This window comes from Calliphora vicina, chromosome 2 (genome assembly GCF_958450345.1).
Source record: "Calliphora vicina chromosome 2, idCalVici1.1, whole genome shotgun sequence".
NCBI classification, from domain to species: Eukaryota; Metazoa; Arthropoda; class Insecta; order Diptera; family Calliphoridae; genus Calliphora; species Calliphora vicina.
In genome coordinates, this window is record NC_088781.1 from 86522283 (window position 1) to 86540463 (window position 18181).

Genomic DNA, 18181 nt, shown 5'->3' on the forward strand with positions numbered 1-18181 from the left:
CCCTTAGTGGGATGCGAGTGGGATATCTATCAAAATAAATATTTTGTAACGCAAGACATACAATTTTTTAATTTTTTTTTTGCAAAATCAAAAATTTTTTCCAATATGGGCCCTTTTTTAATTTTTTTTTTTGCTCAAAAGAAAGCCTAGGTCCATTCCTTTAAGATATTTTTAGTCCCTTAGTGGGATGCGAGTGGGATATCTATCAAAATAAATGTTTTAACACAAAAATTGTATGTCTTGAGTTACAAAACATTTATTTTGATATATATCCCACTCGCATCCCACTAAGCGATCAAAACCATCTTAAAGGAATAGGCCTAAGCTTTCTTTATAGCAAAAAAAAAAATTACAAAAAGGGCCCATTTTAAAAAAAAGTCAAAAAAGTTTTTGATTTTGCCAAAAAATCAAAAATTGTATATCTTGAGTTACAAAATATTTATTTTGATAGATATCCCACTCGTATCCCACTAAGGGACCTAAAATATCTTAAAGGAATGGACCTAAGCTTTCTTTTGACTAAAAAAAAATTTTTAAAAAAGGGCCCATTTTGAAAAAAAATTCGAATTTGCAAAAAAAAAAGTCAATAATTGAATGTCTTGAGTTACAACATTTTTATTTTAATAGATATCCTACTCACATCTTCCTAAGTGACAAAATAGGTCTTAAAGGAAAAGACCTAAGCTTTCTTTTGAGCAAAAAAAAAATTTTAAAAAAAAGTCCCATATTGGAAAAAAATTTCGATTTTGCAAAAAAAAATTAAAAAATTGTTACAAAATATTTATTTTGATAGATATCCCACTCGCATCCCACTAAGGGACTAAAAATATCTTAAAGGAATGGACCTAGGCTTTCTTTTGAGCAAAAAAAAAAATTAAAAAAGGGCCCATATTGGAAAAAAAATTTGATTTTGCAAAAAAAAATTAAAAAATTGTATGTCTTGCGTTACAAAATATTTATTTTGATAGATATCCCACTCGCATCCCACTAAGGGACTAAAAATATCTTAAAGGAATGGACCTAAGCTTTCTTTTGACTACAAAAAAAATTTTAAAAAAAGGGCCCATTTGGAAAAAAAATCGTATTTGCAAAAAAAAAAGTCAAAAATTGTAAGTCTTGAGTTAAAAAATATTTATTTTGATAGATATCCCACTCGCATCCCACTAAGCGACCAAAAGGGTCTTCAAGGATAATATCTAAGCTTTTGTTTGACCTAAAAAAGGGTCCATTTTGAAAAAAAAAGTCAACAAAGTTTTTGATTTTGCAAAAAAAGTCAAAAATTTTATGTTTTGAGTTACAAAATATTTATTTTGATAGATATCCCACTCGCATCCCACTAAGCGACCAAGTAGGTGTTCAAGGAAAATATCTAAACTTCATTTTAAAAAAAAGTCAAAAAAGTTTTTGATTTCGGAAAAAAAATATTAAAAATTTTTTATTTTTTTTTTTAAATATTTTTTTTCGAAAGATCGAAGAAATAGCTATCTATACTATTTGGGACACATTTTCCTAAGAACAATAGGTAATAAGTTACATGGATAAGAAAAAACCCCAGTTTGACCAAATTGTCAAAATTTTACCCCCTATAACTCAGAGAGTTCTCGACCGATGTTGTTGAAAAATTGTGTCTGAGTTACTATCCAATAGAGCTAACCTTGGTGCAAATTTCATCCCGATCGGAAGACATCGATTTCAAAAGTTGGTTCACTTGACATGAAATGCCCCATATATATAATACATATTACTTTTTCATTACAGCCGGAACATATTCCGAGGGCAGTACTGACAATTCATTTAAAGAGGGCATTAGAAACGCTTTAAAATTAGCAAAAAATCGATTTTGCAAAGAAAAGAAAAGTTCGTCGAAGTTAAACACATCTTCGGCTACTGAAAACGATTTTTTTGAAAAACATAACATGTTTATAAATTTATAAGTTCGTTTTACTAGTTATTATTAATTTTTTGTTAATTTACTTTTATTTTGATGTAACTGAATTCTTTACTTTTTATTTTTTGTATACCGACTGATATATAATATATAAGGTGGACCCCCAATGTATGAAAAAATTTAAAACTCATCTGTTTCAAAAACGAAGGGCAGTTTTGTGTGAGGTTAGGATAAAAAAAATCTGAAAAAAAATTCAGCTCGATCGGTTAAAAATTGGCGTGCCGTACGGGGGTCAAAGTTCGTGAGAACGAAATTGGTGGTAAATGGATAGAAAAAGGTGCATAACTACTCAGGAGTCACCCCTAGGTAGGTAAAATGTATGAGCAACCCCCATTATTTTCGTATCCCCAATATTTTTCTAGAACAAACATACCACCTATCTCCAACCGTTCAGGGGGTCCCCATTTCACGAAAATTTTCCAAATTAAAAATTAATGGAATTACACAAAGTATAAATATGTTCTAAACTTCATTTCGTGAATTACTCTTCACATTTTACTAACATTAATTAAACACCCATTTCTATTGTCAAAGAACGCAAAAAAGTGAATAGACCAATTGGCTTGTTCATTGAGTTTTATTTTATTTAGCAATGTAACCATAAAATGCCCCTTTAATAATGAGCGGTTGTACCTAAGACAGGTAATATTTAAAATTTTTAAAAACATTACATTTTTAATTCCATGAACATTATTTTTGTTTTATGGCTTATATTCCACGTATTCATTTTTAAGTAATAATATAACAGGTAATATTACTAAATATTGTCAAATTTTCCAAACAACATTGAAAAACCCATTGATGTACTTTCGTGTTTTTTATTTCGACCTGATATATATATCTAAATTTCAGTTATATTTTTATTGGTTTTTTACGAAGATTATATATAGGTAAAAATATATTCAATGAATAATAAAAACTTACCTAAATTCATTGAGAAACATTTGCATAACATTTTTTAAAATATACACCTTATTTTATGTACATAAAAGTATTGACCTTTTAGTTGTTCTATGACTTTTATAAATAAAACATACAAACTGTGACAAAAAATTAAAAAATAACTGTAATTTTAAAGTAAATTTATGAGCTGTGAAAGTGAATAATTCTTTATTTAAATTAAAACTAACAGTAGTTCTGGAAAAAGTGAGTACAAAGAAATAAAACAATTAAAACTAAAACCTAAAAACTAAATTTTTCAATAGAACAGGTTCGCATTTGAATTGCAATGGCATCATCAACGACAAAAATTAATTTGAGATCGCAACCGCATAACATTTATTTGATTGAATATGTTATTCCGCAGCTGTTGGGATCAAAATTGCCGTCTAAAAAAGAAGTTCTTGGTGTATTTTTTTTCACACTCGTACACTAAAATTGGAAGTGCGAAAAAGTACAACAATGGCTGCAAACGAAGTGCTCCTTTTCTGGAGTAAAGCACGAATTCCGACCCGAGACAAGTCTTCGGTCATAAAGCAAATTGAGAAACTGTACCAGAAGTGGAGGAAATTGAACAAGAGCTCAACAAGAGGAGGAACGTCGCATAAAGTAAAAGAGGATAAGTTTGTCGAAGAATTAGACGATCTCTTCGATATTGCTCATGTTAATGCACTCACCACGATTAAAATAGAGGAGGATAAAAAGTTTTTGCTTGCACAGAGGAAAAAAGGCCGCCCAGGCAGCATGATTGGCATTGACATGGCTCTTGTAGGCATTGAAAAACGAAAATTGGAACGAGAAGAGGCAGATGAACGGCGATTACGAGCAACTACTAAAATTAATACCTTAGCAATGGGTACAGTGCAATTCACATCATCTACCGAATCGTCAGGCAATGTTGGCGCTGGTGGAATGGAAGTGGACGCTCTACCGTCGGCTTCGGAAGTTGTTAAAAGAGGAACACAGTTATTTATCAATGAACGGATCGTTTCTGCTTTGGATAAATGCATGATATCTGACCGAAATGCAATGCATTTAATGGCTGCAGTAGCTGAAGGACTTGGTCACAACGTATCAAATTTGGTATTAAATCGCTCGTCAATTCGAAGATACCGTACTGCAAATCGACAAAAAATCGCTGATTTTGTAAAGGAGAACTTACATGTAAGGTTACTTTTCTTATACCAATTTAATTTCCATACTAATATAAATATTTTATTCCATTACAGTTGAAGGCAACAGCATTTTTTGTAGTGCACTGGGATGGCAAAATACTGGAAGACATTACAGGAATGAATAAGATTGATCGCCTTCCGGTTATTGTAACTAATGGCGAAATCGAACAAATATTAGGCGTTCCAAAACTAGATTGTGGAAAAGGCAAAAATATTGCAGCGGCCGTTTATCAACTACTGGTAGAATGGAACCTTTCGAAACGAGTTCAAGCCATGTCTTTTGACACGACATCATCAAACACCGGTGAATTTGCAGGAGCTGCAGTTTTACTTGAACAGTTATTAGAGAGAGATTTGATGCATCTTCCATTTAGACATCACATATATGAATTGGTGCTAAGAGCAGTGTTCGAAGAAAAAATTGGAAAAACTTTTGCTCCAGATGTTTCTCTGTTTCGCCGTTTCCAGCAGAATTGGGAAAAAATCAATCAGAATGCATTCGAAACTGGAGTGAGCGATGAGATCGTTGCTTCGAAATTAATTACTGCTCCAGATGACATCATTACTTTTTGCATGGTCCAACTACAGAAAAGACAACGTCATAACGACTATAAGGAACTATTGGAACTGGTTGTTTTATTCCTTGGAGGCGATTTTGGCGAATATAAGTTTAAAGAACTCATACCTATTCACCACGCACGATGGATGTCTAAAGCAATTTATTCACTGAAAATATTTATGTTCAGAGACCAATTTAAACTGGCAAAGTCACAATTGGATGGAATTCGAGATGTCTGTGTGTTTATTGTTCGTCTGTACGTGAAAGTCTGGTATCGCTGTACTGAAGCTGTCAAAGCGCCCAATCAGGACTTCAACTTTTTGAAAGCACTTCACTCATATGCAGACTTGGATAAGAATTTGTCAAAAGTAATGGTAACAAAGTTTATCAGACATTTGTGGTATCTGGCGGAGGAGGCTATAGCTCTCGCCTACTTTGATTCAGATGTTTCGTGTGACATAAAACGAAAAATGTTGGCAATTATGTGCATATATGATGGAAAAGAAATCCTTGAAGAAAAAGACAAGGAAGTTCAACTTGAAAAAGATGAAGAAACTGATGAAGAAACTGGAGAAGAAGATGATGATTGGGATGAAGATGATGAAGGACCTATCCGAAGCATGAAAAAAATTGCGGTTAATTTTGCAGAAGTAACTGAGCAATTTTTGTCGAATGACTTGAGCGCTTTCGTAACTGTGAAAACTATAAACTTTTTTCTACGCTTCAACTTGCCGCATGAATTTATACGATATCCTCCGGAAACGTGGCCACAGCGCGAAGATTATCAGCAAGCACTAAAAATTGTTCAAAAAATTCACGTAGTAAACGACACCGCTGAAAGAGGCGTGAAAATGATGGAGGACTACAATAAAATATTGTGCAGGAACGAAGAGGAAAAGCAATATTTGATTCAAGTTGTCGGTGATTATCGCAAAAAATATCCGAGTTTTGAAAAAAGAAATTTAATATAGCATAACATAATTATTCATAAATAACAATAAACTAATTTATTTTATTGTAATAGTAATTGTATATATTTTTTTTCTATATTGGAAAATTTTCGTGAAAATTCAGTAGTTTTGTATGGGGACCCCCTGAACGGTTGGAGATAGGGGGTGTTTAGGTTGCATCCTTTTGGTAATAACTACATTAAACGTATTATACTATTTTTAACAACGTTAGAATTTATTGTTGCTTCCTTTTTTATCCAACTTTGCTGGAAGTATTTTACTAGATTCTAGCGAGTAAACCGTTAACGGGTCCTTAAATATTGTTTGCCACCAAATTATGCTTGTTATTTTAGCATTAAAAAACACTTGTCAAATTGTCTTCGACATAAGCACTACGTGCATTTTACTAAGAAAACGCAATATATTCCTTCTACGAGGTAATATTAATTAACAATAAAAAGAGATCTTCGTCTCTAATTTAAACTTGAAATTTGTTTGCTTTATTTTTATAACAATTTTGGAAAACTTGGATTGTTCTAGAAAAATATTGGGGGTACGAAAATAATAGGGGTTGCTCATACATTTTACCTACCTACGGGTGACTCCTGAGTAGTTATGCACCTCTTTCTATCCATTTACCCATAATTTCGTTCTCACGAATTTTGACCCTCGTGCGGCACGCTAATTTTTAACCGATCGAGCTCAAATTTTTTTTATCCTAACCTCACACAAAACTGGCCTTCGTTTTTGGAAAATCGAAAATAAAAAAATAAGGTCCACCTTAATATATGGGGGATTTCATGTCAAGTGAACCAACTTTTGAAATCGATGTCTTCCGATCGGGATGAAATTTGCACCAAGGTTAGCTCTATTGGATAGTAACTCAGACACAATTTTTCAACAACATCGGTCGAGAACTCTCTGAGTTATAGGGGGTAAAATTTTGACAATTTGGTCAAACAGGGGTTTTTTCTTATCCATGTAACTTATTACCTATTGTTCTTAGCAAAATGTGTTCCAAATAGTATAGATAGCTATTTCTTCGATCTTTCGAAAAAAAATATTTAAAAAAAAAAATAAAAAATTTTTAATATTTTTTTTCCGAAATCAAAAACTTTTTTGACTTTTTTTTTAAATACGCTATTTTTTTTTATTTTTTTTTTTTTCTTAAAATAAAGTTTAGATATTTTCCTTGAACACCTACTTGGTCGCTTAGTGGGATGCGAGTGGGATATCTATCAAAATAAATATTTTGTAACTCAAAACATAAAATTTTTGACTTTTTTTGCAAAATCAAAAACTTTGTTGACTTTTTTTTTTCAAAATGGACCCTTTTTTAATCTTTTTTTTTAGGTCAAACAAAAGCTTAGATATTATCCTTGAAGACCCTTTTGGTCGCTTAGTGGGATGCGAGTGGGATATCTATCAAAATAAATATTTTTTAACTCAAGACTTACAATTTTTGACTTTTTTTTTTGCAAATACGATTTTTTTTCCAAATGGGCCCTTTTTTTAAAATTTTTTTGTAGTCAGAAGAAAGCTTAGGTCCATTCCTTTAAGATATTTTTAGTCCCTTAGTGGGATGCGAGTAGGATATCTATCAAAATAAATATTTTGTAACGCAAGACATACAATTTTTTAATTTTTTTTTGCAAAATCAAAAGTTTTTTCCAATATGGGCCCTTTTTTAATTTTTTTTTTTTTGCTCAAAAGAAAGCCTAGGTCCATTCCTTTAAGATATTTTTAGTCCCTTAGTGGGATGCGAGTGGGATATCTATCAAAATAAATATTTTGTAACGCAAGACATACAATTTTTTAATTTTTTTTTGCAAAATCGAAATTTTTTTCCAATATGGGACTTTTTTTTAAATTTTTTTTGCTCAAAAGAAAGCTTAGGTCTTTTCCTTTAAGACCTATTTTGTCACTTAGGAAGATGTGAGTAGGATATCTATTAAAATAAAAATGTTGTAACTCAAGACATTCAATTATTGACTTTTTTTTTTGCAAATTCGAATTTTTTTTCAAAATGGGCCCTTTTTTAAAAATTTTTTTTTAGTCAAAAGAAAGCTTAGGTCCATTCCTTTAAGATATTTTAGGTCCCTTAGTGGGATACGAGTGGGATATCTATCAAAATAAATATTTTGTAACTCAAGATATACAATTTTTGATTTTTTGGCAAAATCAAAAACTTTTTTGACTTTTTTTTAAAATGGGCCCTTTTTGTAATTTTTTTTTTTGCTATAAAGAAAGCTTAGGCCTATTCCTTTAAGATGGTTTTGATCGCTTAGTGGGATGCGAGTGGGATATATATCAAAATAAATGTTTTGTAACTCAAGACATACAATTTTTGTGTTAAAACATTTATTTTGATAGATATCCCACTCGCATCCCACTAAGGGACTAAAAATATCTTAAAGGAATGGACCTAGGCTTTCTTTTGAGCAAAAAAAAAAATTAAAAAAGGGCCCATATTGGAAAAAAATTTTGATTTTGCAAAAAAAAATTAAAAAATTGTATGTCTTGCGTTACAAAATATTTATTTTGATAGATATCCTACTCGCATCCCACTAAGGGACTAAAAATATCTTAAAGGAATGGACCTAAGCTTTCTTTTGACTACAAAAAAAATTTTAAAAAAAGGGCCCATTTGGAAAAAAAATCGTATTTGCAAAAAAAAAAGTCAAAAATTGTAAGTCTTGAGTTAAAAAATATTTATTTTGATAGATATCCCACTCGCATCCCACTAAGCGACCAAAAGGGTCTTCAAGGATAATATCTAGGCTTTTGTTTGACCTAAAAAAAAAGATTAAAAAAGGGTCCATTTTGAAAAAAAAAAGTCAACAAAGTTTTTGATTTTGCAAAAAAAGTCAAAAATTTTATGTTTTGAGTTACAAAATATTTATTTTGATAGATATCCCACTCGCATCCCACTAAGCGACCAAGTAGGTGTTCAAGGAAAATATCTAAACTTTATTTTAAGAAAAAAAAAAAAAATAAAAAAAATAGCGTATTTTAAAAAAAAGTCAAAAAAGTTTTTGATTTCGGAAAAAAAATATTAAAAATTTTTTATTTTTTTTTTAAATATTTTTTTTCGAAAGATCGAAGAAATAGCTATCTATACTATTTGGAACACATTTTGCTAAGCACAATAGGTAATAAGTTACATGGATAAGAAAAAACCCCTGTTTGACCAAATTGTCAAAATTTTACCCCCTATAACTCAGAGAGTTCTCGACCGATGTTGTTGAAAAATTGTGTCTGAGTTACTATCCAATAGAGCTAACCTTGGTGCAAATTTCATCCCGATCGGAAGACATCGATTTCAAAAGTTGGTTCACTTGACATGAAATCCCCCATATATATATATTTAATAAATAAGAAAACTTTAAAATTATACAAACTTTTTAAATTATAATAATTTTCATGTATTTTTTTAAGAATGCATATTAAAATTAATATTGTGCACCAATGAAAATACGTATTAGAATCATGCCACTTTCATTGGGTTAAAGCACTCATTTGAGGTAATGTTGCAGATCAATGAAAAACCTATGAAATTTTTTTTAATTTTTTAAGCAATCGTTTTAATGTTAGGCAGTTTCGCTAAATGCGAACCCATGCTCGCCAATGACACGCTAATGTTAAAATCATGCATGTTTCACCTAAAAAAGAACCAGTTCACTCTCAGTGGTACCCATGCATTTTAACTTTTTAAAAGAAAAAGTGACATTAAAGTTTATAAAATGTATATTAAAAATTATATTGATGCTAATAAAGCAAATCGAAACAAAGAGCTGCTGTGCTGAATTGTTTATTTTGTTTTTCATCTGTTTGTGCTTTGGCATTTTATACATAGGTTTAACCAAGTATAAGGAAAATTTCTTATGGCGGGTTGTATCACGAATTTTGCAAAGACAATTTATTGTTGGTTTGTGTTCTCACTTAGAGAACTGAAGAGAGCAAAAATCCACATACATTAATACATACTAGGGTAATCGAATTATTCGATTTTTCTCTTGTTCGAATAATTCGAATAAGAGATTTTAACTCGTTCGAATAATTCGATCACACGTTTAAAATTAATCGAATTATTCGAATAATTTAAATTATTTTAAAAAAGTAAAGTAATATTTTATTGTTAAAGAAAAACAAAAAATAACAAAGTTAACAATTCAAGTATGGATAATGTTAAAAAACATTCGAAAACAAAGTCATCATTAAATTTTCATCAGAAATATTCTGATCAGATTAACAATTGACTAGGAAACCCTTTAGTTTCTGTTTTGGAGCTATGCTTTAAAAAATTTGAGCTAGTTGGACATGATCCGGAATTCAAATACAATATAAACGTATTAACCCATTTGAACACACGTTTATCATTTCTTAACTTTGAGTAAATATAAAACACAGATAAATATAAATAATTAAATGTATGAGGCGTTTTTATTAAGGTTTGGTCTCTTACCAACAAAAAAAATATTTTTGTTGGTAAGTTTTCTCAAGCCTCTCTCCATTACATAAGTTGTGATTGAAAAAGGGTCCAAAAATGGACTCTTTTTAAATTCATTATGTAATATATATAAAAAAATCAGAATTATTATATATGTATTGCCGCACAGTGGGGGATCTGAAAAAAAGTGGAAATAAATCTGTAACTTCTAAACGAATAGCACGATTTTAATAAAATTTCCCATGGCTATAGAGGAGGTGTCGATAAGTTTAAGTTTTGAATTTGTGCTTAAACAACCAAGGGGGGCCGAGCCACAATTCCCCAAAGTGGGGCACCTCGGATATATCAAAAATTAATGATGCCAAATTTTTGTTTGCGATCCGATTTGAAAGATTTTTATATATATGGAATGTACTAGACGAGATCTACAAAAAACATTGCTTTAGCCATATGTTATCTCTTATAGTTTACGAGTTATTCGCATTTGAAAAGTAAAACTTTATTTTTTTTGCCTACCTTGGTCTGCCATTTTGCTAATAACGGATCCAATTCTTTCCCGATTTTCTTGAAGTATCTTTTTTTGAATTAACAACAAATTTATTAATAATCCTAAGAAAGAATTGTTAAAAAATATCTACTGAGTCAAAAGTTATGTGCATTCAAACTTAAAAAAAAACATTTTTTTTTTCGAAAAAAGTACCTACATTAATTTTAAATTATACAGAAAATGAGAAAAAATTAAATAATGTGTTTATATTTTTCTGAAAGATAGCATTTCGGGAAATATTATAAAAGCAAAATAATATCAAAATTCGTATTATTGCGTGGTCCAGAGCCTTCCGAAGTAGGATCGGTGCCCCACTTTGGGGCATTGTGGCTCGGCCCCCCTTGGTTGTTTAAGCCCAAATTCAAAACTTTTTTCCACTTTTTTCCACTTTTTTTTTCAGATCCCCCACTGTGTGCCGTGTGTTACTAAATCTCCAAAAAGGAACCTAAGGCCATTTACCCAGCGTACTGGTGAATATACAAGCCGCTAGGTGGCAGGAAATACCGGCGCACAGTGTTGCTAATTTTGAAATAGCGGCCAAAAGTCTTTTATTTTGCCGCCAATTTTTAATTTTAAATACTCAGGTCTCTATGTGAACATTTTCCCTATAAACAGGGTGATTCAATATGCACCTTTTTATTATCTGACTGAAAAGTAGGATTTTGTAATAAATTTTGAAAATTCAATCGCTTATAACTTTTTATTTACAAAAGGGATTTTTATGAAGTAAACAGTTTTCGTTAAAATGGTTTCATGGCTTTAATTTCAATGCAGATATATGTTTCCACCACTTTGGAAATCGCTTCCATATTATTTTTAAAAATATGTTAAATTTAACATAAATTTAAGGTGTGATGGAATAGAACCTTCGGGAATTCCTAATATTTTGTAAAAAACGTAGCACCATTTAAAAGTACGTACTCTCTCCTTTATATACCCATATCGTTTCTCGCTTTTTTGCTCTTTTTGAGCTTGATCAATTTTTCTGACCTATAGCTAGGTAAATGCTGTCAAACTACATATAAAATATTTGGAATAAAATATATGCGAAATAATTTCGCACAAGCAGTACTCTGTTTTTATTGTGGAAAACATGTGAAATACATCTGGCAACCTTATTTTTCCACACGAAATAACATACGCAGCACTTCTTTCGCACGAAATTAAAACCAACAGCTAGCTGTCAAACGCCATGAAAAAACCATAATTTTTCGCAAATATGAACAGAGTACTAACCTTAAGTCTGATGTTTATACTCTAAACCACCATACATGTTGTATAGAATAAATGCATTCTTGTAAACAAAGTACAGGTCGCAATTTTGAAGATATTTCGATAAAATTTGGTCCAAGGACCAAGCCTATTAAAACTGGCTGAAATCGGTCCATTATTTCATCTAGCCCCCATACAAATGTCCTTCCGAAATTGGACTTTATCGGTCATAAATGTTTAATTTATATATGTATCTCCACAAATTTCGCTCCAAATAAGTTTTATATATACAAAATTCATGTCACCAAATTTTGTTACGATCGGTCCATAATTAGTCATAGCTCCCATATAGACCCGCTTCCGAAAATCACTTTAACTCATAAATCTCTTAAAAATGTTGGTATATACACAAAATTCAACATAAATAACTTTCATATAGACCTAATTTCATGGTGATCGGTCCATAATTAGTCATAGCTCCCATATAGGTCCCACTTCCGAAAATCACTCACGAATATAAATTATTGATATTTTAAAAGAAAAATGTTTTTGCTCATTTACTTGGTGTAGGGTATTATATGGTCGGACTTGACCGATCATACTTTCTTACTTGTTTTTTTAAATTAATGAAATTTATTTTTAAAAATATCATTAATATGTGTTGTTATTTGTGTTTTATTTTTTTAAATAAATAGAAAATCAGCTATTTTCTTTTACTAAGTTCTAGTAAATTGATATAAAACTCATTCTTGATAACACTGTTTCTTCATTTGTCATATTGCTTGCGACAAGTGACAAAAATTTACTTACAAGCTAATTCTCTTGTAAGCTGAGCTGTAAGTAAGAAAGATGTGATTGTGTTAGTAAAAAACTGTGAGTGTATTCAGTTTTTCGAACTTGCACTTACATGTTGGAACCCTGCCAACAATTACTATCCAAAAAGTGTCCCAAACGTATCATCTTGAAGTTGAAACTTATCGAATATGCTATCGCTTTCTTATCGTAAAAGTGTCACCTACCAATTCTATCCATTTAGTGTATTATTATATCTAAATTTATGTCTAGAAAGAAGATAATGTTTCCAATTCTGCTTCTTGCATTAAAATGGAAATATTTTATTGTATTTCAGTTGTGAAAACACTATGCATATACTTATTTACATTAAAAATAAATAAAATAATGATATAACTTAACTTAATATGATTTTAATTAAAAATTAGAGTATACAAAATTATATAAAATAAGTTTCACTAATTAATTGGAATACGTATTTAAAAATTCACTAGTTATTGCACTAACTCTATACCTTTAAAAAAACTTTATTGATACACTTTTAACAAACACTTCAATTACAAATATAATTTAATTAATAATTATTTAATAAAACTTTATTTATCACTATTTAATATAAACTTAAGTTAAAACATACACTTTTTATTTAACACAACCGATGATTTAAAAATTCATAAATATACTGAGTATTGTCATGTTCTTCTTCTTTCTTTTAAAATGTAAACAGTAAAAAGTCGGTATTAATGTACAGGTAAGCCTCCATTTACGCGGTACTTTATTTACGCGAATTCGATATAACGCGAATTCAAATTAGCAACCATTTTTTCAAATACGCGACTTTTTTTACACGATTTTTATATAACGCTGCAACAAACAACAAGAAACGAAAAAACATAAGCGAATAACAGATTTTTTTTTGAAAACTTCGTTAATTTTTATGAATTCTTTGTTATGTTTTGATCTCTTTTATGTATTAGAATATTTTGTTTTTTTAATTTACATTTTTTCCTTAATTTTCGAAAAGAAATAATTTTTTTGTTTGAGTTTTTTTTACTTCACTTTTGTTTTAAGTAAGTTTTTAAAAGTACAAATAAAATAAGTTTACTTAAAGTATATATCTTCGCCTTAAATGCAAACGGACGTAACTACATTTTTATTGTTTTTACAGGATACGTTATAAAATCAATAATAATAGAGTATTCTTGGCAATTGTTTAATCAATCAAAAACTCGGTTTTGAATTTTTGTGTAGTTACTTCCGCTTTTATTTAAGGTGACGATATGTATGTATGTACATATTTGTTTTCTATTTAACGCGATTTTTAGGTCCCAATTTCTTTTTTGTTATGTGACTGATGTATTGTTTTACGCGACATAAAAAATTATTGGCCCCACAAAAGCATTTCGTTCTAAATTAGAACCTCGTTTTACGCGAATTTGATTTACACGCTATTTTTTTTGGCCTACTGTGAGGCCTACCTGTAATTTGTTATTGTAAAATTTGTCACTAACCAAAAATAATATTCTTTTGTTTTTGTATCATAATGTACTTTATATTATCTATTAAGTAAATTTTTAGGGATCTTTGTTTGTAACTAAAATGTACTATAAGATGAGCATAATTCGATAGTAATGTAATTTGTTTTTGTAAAATGTTTTTTATATGCTGAGTAACATTTTTGCGACACAAAAGAGACACATTTTAGTAAAATATAACTTCCAATTGCTGGCAGGGAACGGGGGGTTATCGTAGTGTTTGCGAACATCATCTCACAAACGTAGTGTACGGTATATTGTATATGTACATGTGCGCAAACACTAAAAACAGATGAAGGGAATGTGTTCTTTAAATGTACAGTACGAATAAGGTACGGTATATTTTGGAACTCTGCTAAAAATATTCGAATTTTTGTATTTTTTTTTTTACAAAAAATTAAAGTTTTTACGTACTACATATACATATTCAAGGCACAAAATGTTTATTTAAATTATCTATAACCCATAAATGCATGATTTTTACTTTTATTTGTCTATAAAGTATCAAATATTTAGTTGATTTTTATTTATTACTAGTTGACCGCCCGGCTTCGCCCGGTAGAATTTACTAATGTTAGTTCTTCAAGTTTCTCCAACCCACATACACCTGCCTGTTCTTATTTATTTGCAAATAAAATATCTAAATTTGTACTGCATACTTTAGGGAGTTTTTTTTATTACAGTTGTCTGGACCCAAAAATTTCTCCTAAAAATTTCGAATCGAATAAAAAAAATCAGCCAAATCGCTCCAGCCGTTCTCCCGTGATGCCATTACATACATGGACCATTTTGTTTTTATATATGTATATAGATATTTCCTTTAGCTTTAGTTTGATTTAGAATTTCGTCGAAAATAAGGTGGAACTGGAATGTAGACAATTGGCAACAATATGCATTAAAGGGATAAAGTCATTAAACAATAAATTTTCTATTATTTAATTATCAAATTTTTTCATTTATCTCATAAAATAAGAAAAAATTAAGGCCCTAATTTTGTAAATCACTTCACAAAGTGATATTTATATGGAAAGCAAAATCAAAATTTCAAAAATTTTAAAAATTTGTTTTTACATTTTAGTTGGGAACATCGACAGCTTATTTTTCCTCCATAAAAACGATGCCACCCAAAGTACATGTTTGGTTTTTTATAGAGTTTCCAAAAAAACGAAGAATTTCAAAACCGCGGTTTCGGTTTTAAAAAATTGAAAACCGATCGGTTGCGGTTGGTTTTGTGATAATTTATTAAATATCAAGTGTTATAGAAACAAAATCAGTTGATAATATAGGAAAAGCTAACAAATTTAAAGTTCAAACTTGACGGGTGTTCAAGAGATTAAGGAAAATTGATACATTTTCTTTTAATGGTACTTTTTTAATATATTAAACTAGTTAGCTTATATACATTAAAGTTGGCTAATATGCTTCTCAGTAAAGAACTAAATCAAACTAAGGAGTACTTTTTCGTTCTTCAAAATGGTACTTTTTGAATTTTCTATAATACTGAACCTATAATCAGGAAATTATTTTGATTTCAAATTTGACGTTATCTTCTAATTGTACTTTTTATTATATTAAATTATTTTACTTATGTACATAATAGTTGGCAATAGTACTATTTCTTTATTGTAATAGTACTTTTGGAATATTTTATAATAAACCTAAAAATTAGACACACATGATTCTGAATGAGTTAGAAATCTGCAAAAGGTGACTTTAGTGGTACATTTATTTTGCATTTTCAATAATAATCGGCCCAGAAATGTGAAATTAGGCATTCATGATGCTGAGTGGGAATACAAAATGTGGGCCTTTATTGTACTTTTTAATTCTAATACGTTTCGAATGAGTTAGAATCCACATTACAATGAACCAATAAACTTGAAACTAGAAACATGTTATCCTGAATTATTATTAATTCACAAAGGGAGACTTAATAGTACTATTTCATTCTTCTAATTGGGGTGGCGAATTCCACCGGGTCAGCCAGTACTCCATACTTTTCTTGAATATTTGAAAATAACTAAGTCTTTGTTAAAAACACTTTGCATTATTTTTTTAAATTAATTAATTAAATAAACAGTCATTTGAATTTTAATTGTCAGGAAATACTTGGATGAATCTTTGGATGAAAAAGTTTGTTTTTCATTTCTAAATTTTTAATTTTTCTACTGAAAATAGATTAAAAGTAAAAACCGAAGAATAATTGTCGGTTTCGGTTTTAGGCCTTGAAAAACCGCGGTTTCGGTTTCGATTAAAACCGAACACGAAACTCTAATTTTTTATATAATATTTGTGTTGTATTAATAAAAATTATATGTATTTCTATTTGTAGGAAAGTTATAACGACATTTCTCTTTATTACTCAAATGGGCTTTTGCTGTGTATACTTCCTTTTTGTGGCTTTAAATGTTAAGGAAGTCGTGGATCATTATTTCATAAAATTGGAAGTACACGTTTATTTAATGTTAATGCTTATTCCAATGATCGTGTTAAATTTGGTAAAAAATCTTAAGTACTTGACTCCAGTTTCTTTATTTGCCGCAATATTAACAGTGGCGGGTTTGGCTATAACCTTTTTCTACATGCTACAAGATTTGCCTAACACGAACACGGTAAAACCAATAGCGTCTTGGTCGACACTGCCGCTGTATTTTGGAACAGCCATATACGCATTTGAGGGTATCGGCGTGGTATTACCATTGGAGAATAATATGAAGACGCCAGAAGATTTTGGAGGAACAACAGGTGTCCTTAATACTGGAATGGTCATCGTAGCATGCTTATATACATCAGTAGGTTTCTTTGGATACCTTAAGTATGGGGACGACGTAAAAGGAAGCATTACATTAAATTTACCTCAGGATGACATGTATGTATCAAATAGCTTTCTGATTAAGTAAATATTTTTTTAATTTGATTTCCCCAAATTATTACTTCAGCCTATCTCAATTGGTGCGAATAGCTATGGCAGTAGCAATTTTTCTTTCGTATTCTTTGCAGTTTTATGTGCCAGTTAACATTGTGGAACCCTTTGTGGTGAGACAATTTGAAACGCCTCGAGGCAAGGAATTAGGAGCAACAACTCTCCGTATAGTTTTGGTTACATTTACTTGTAAGAAAAAATATTTTAAATATTCTTCGATATTTATTTTATAAAACTCTTCTTTGCAATTCGTTTCAGTTATTCTGGCTGCTTGCATTCCAAATTTAGGCCCAATTATTTCTCTTGTGGGTGCAATAAGCAGTTCAGCATTAGCTCTTATTGCTCCACCAATCATGGAAATAATCACGTTTTGGCCTGTGGGTTTTGGTCGCTATAATTGGATTATGTGGAAAGATATTGGTATTCTCATCTTTGGACTGTGCGGATTTACCTTCGGTACATATGCAAGTATAGCACAAATTTTAAATCCAAGTATTGTTTAAAATATCTCACGTTTAAAAAAAAAAAAAATATATATATGAATAACAAACTTTAAAATAATCACGAATTTCAGTGTTCTATTGAAAAAATATTTAATTATATATGTTTTTATATTCTAATACAGTGGTGCTTATAAAACTGTTTACTCAAGTTATGTACGTACATAGGTCTTAATCAAATTTGCATTTAATGTAGATAATTACTTTAGTATTTAGATTATGTTTTTATGTTAAGATTACCATAAATAAATAAATATTCTTCAAGTACGTATTTTATGTTTTCTGTGATTATTTTTAGTATTTAAAATTGAATATATGATAGATGTTACATTTACTTGCCGTTATAGTTAAAATTACCTTTAAGGGTACCTTTTTCTATTGCTTAAACTTACCTTTAACTATAACGGCAAGTTGTAATATTGGCCCTTAACGTTCTTATTCATATCGTTACCTTCATTCTAATACTTTAATTGTTATTCCACTATATGTAGTAACAGTACGACGATCCAATCAAAAGTTTTTATCAATTATGAATAACATAATCATAACTCATTTGCTTTGAATAACCCGCCTTTTAAAGTTGTCCCTGTCAAAATACTAATGTACTCAGTTATTTTCTAATATATTATACATTTTTTAACGGTATTAAAA

The 18181-nt window shown here is 30.0% G+C and overlaps 1 protein-coding gene across 2 annotated transcripts in view; it reads left to right on the forward strand.

Annotated features, from left to right (window-relative positions):
* LOC135950044 (proton-coupled amino acid transporter-like protein pathetic) overlaps window positions 1–17801 on the forward strand; it is a 161193-nt gene extending 143392 nt beyond the window's left edge. For both annotated transcript variants that reach the window (XM_065499533.1, XM_065499534.1), the window contains 3 exons: window positions 16440–16976; window positions 17047–17219; window positions 17289–17801. In XM_065499533.1, coding sequence (XP_065355605.1) covers window positions 16440–16976; window positions 17047–17219; window positions 17289–17533 — 955 coding nt within the window. In that variant the 3' untranslated portion in view covers window positions 17534–17801. The remainder of the gene's footprint in view (window positions 1–16439; window positions 16977–17046; window positions 17220–17288) is intronic.
* The last annotated feature ends 380 nt before the right edge of the window (window positions 17802–18181 follow it).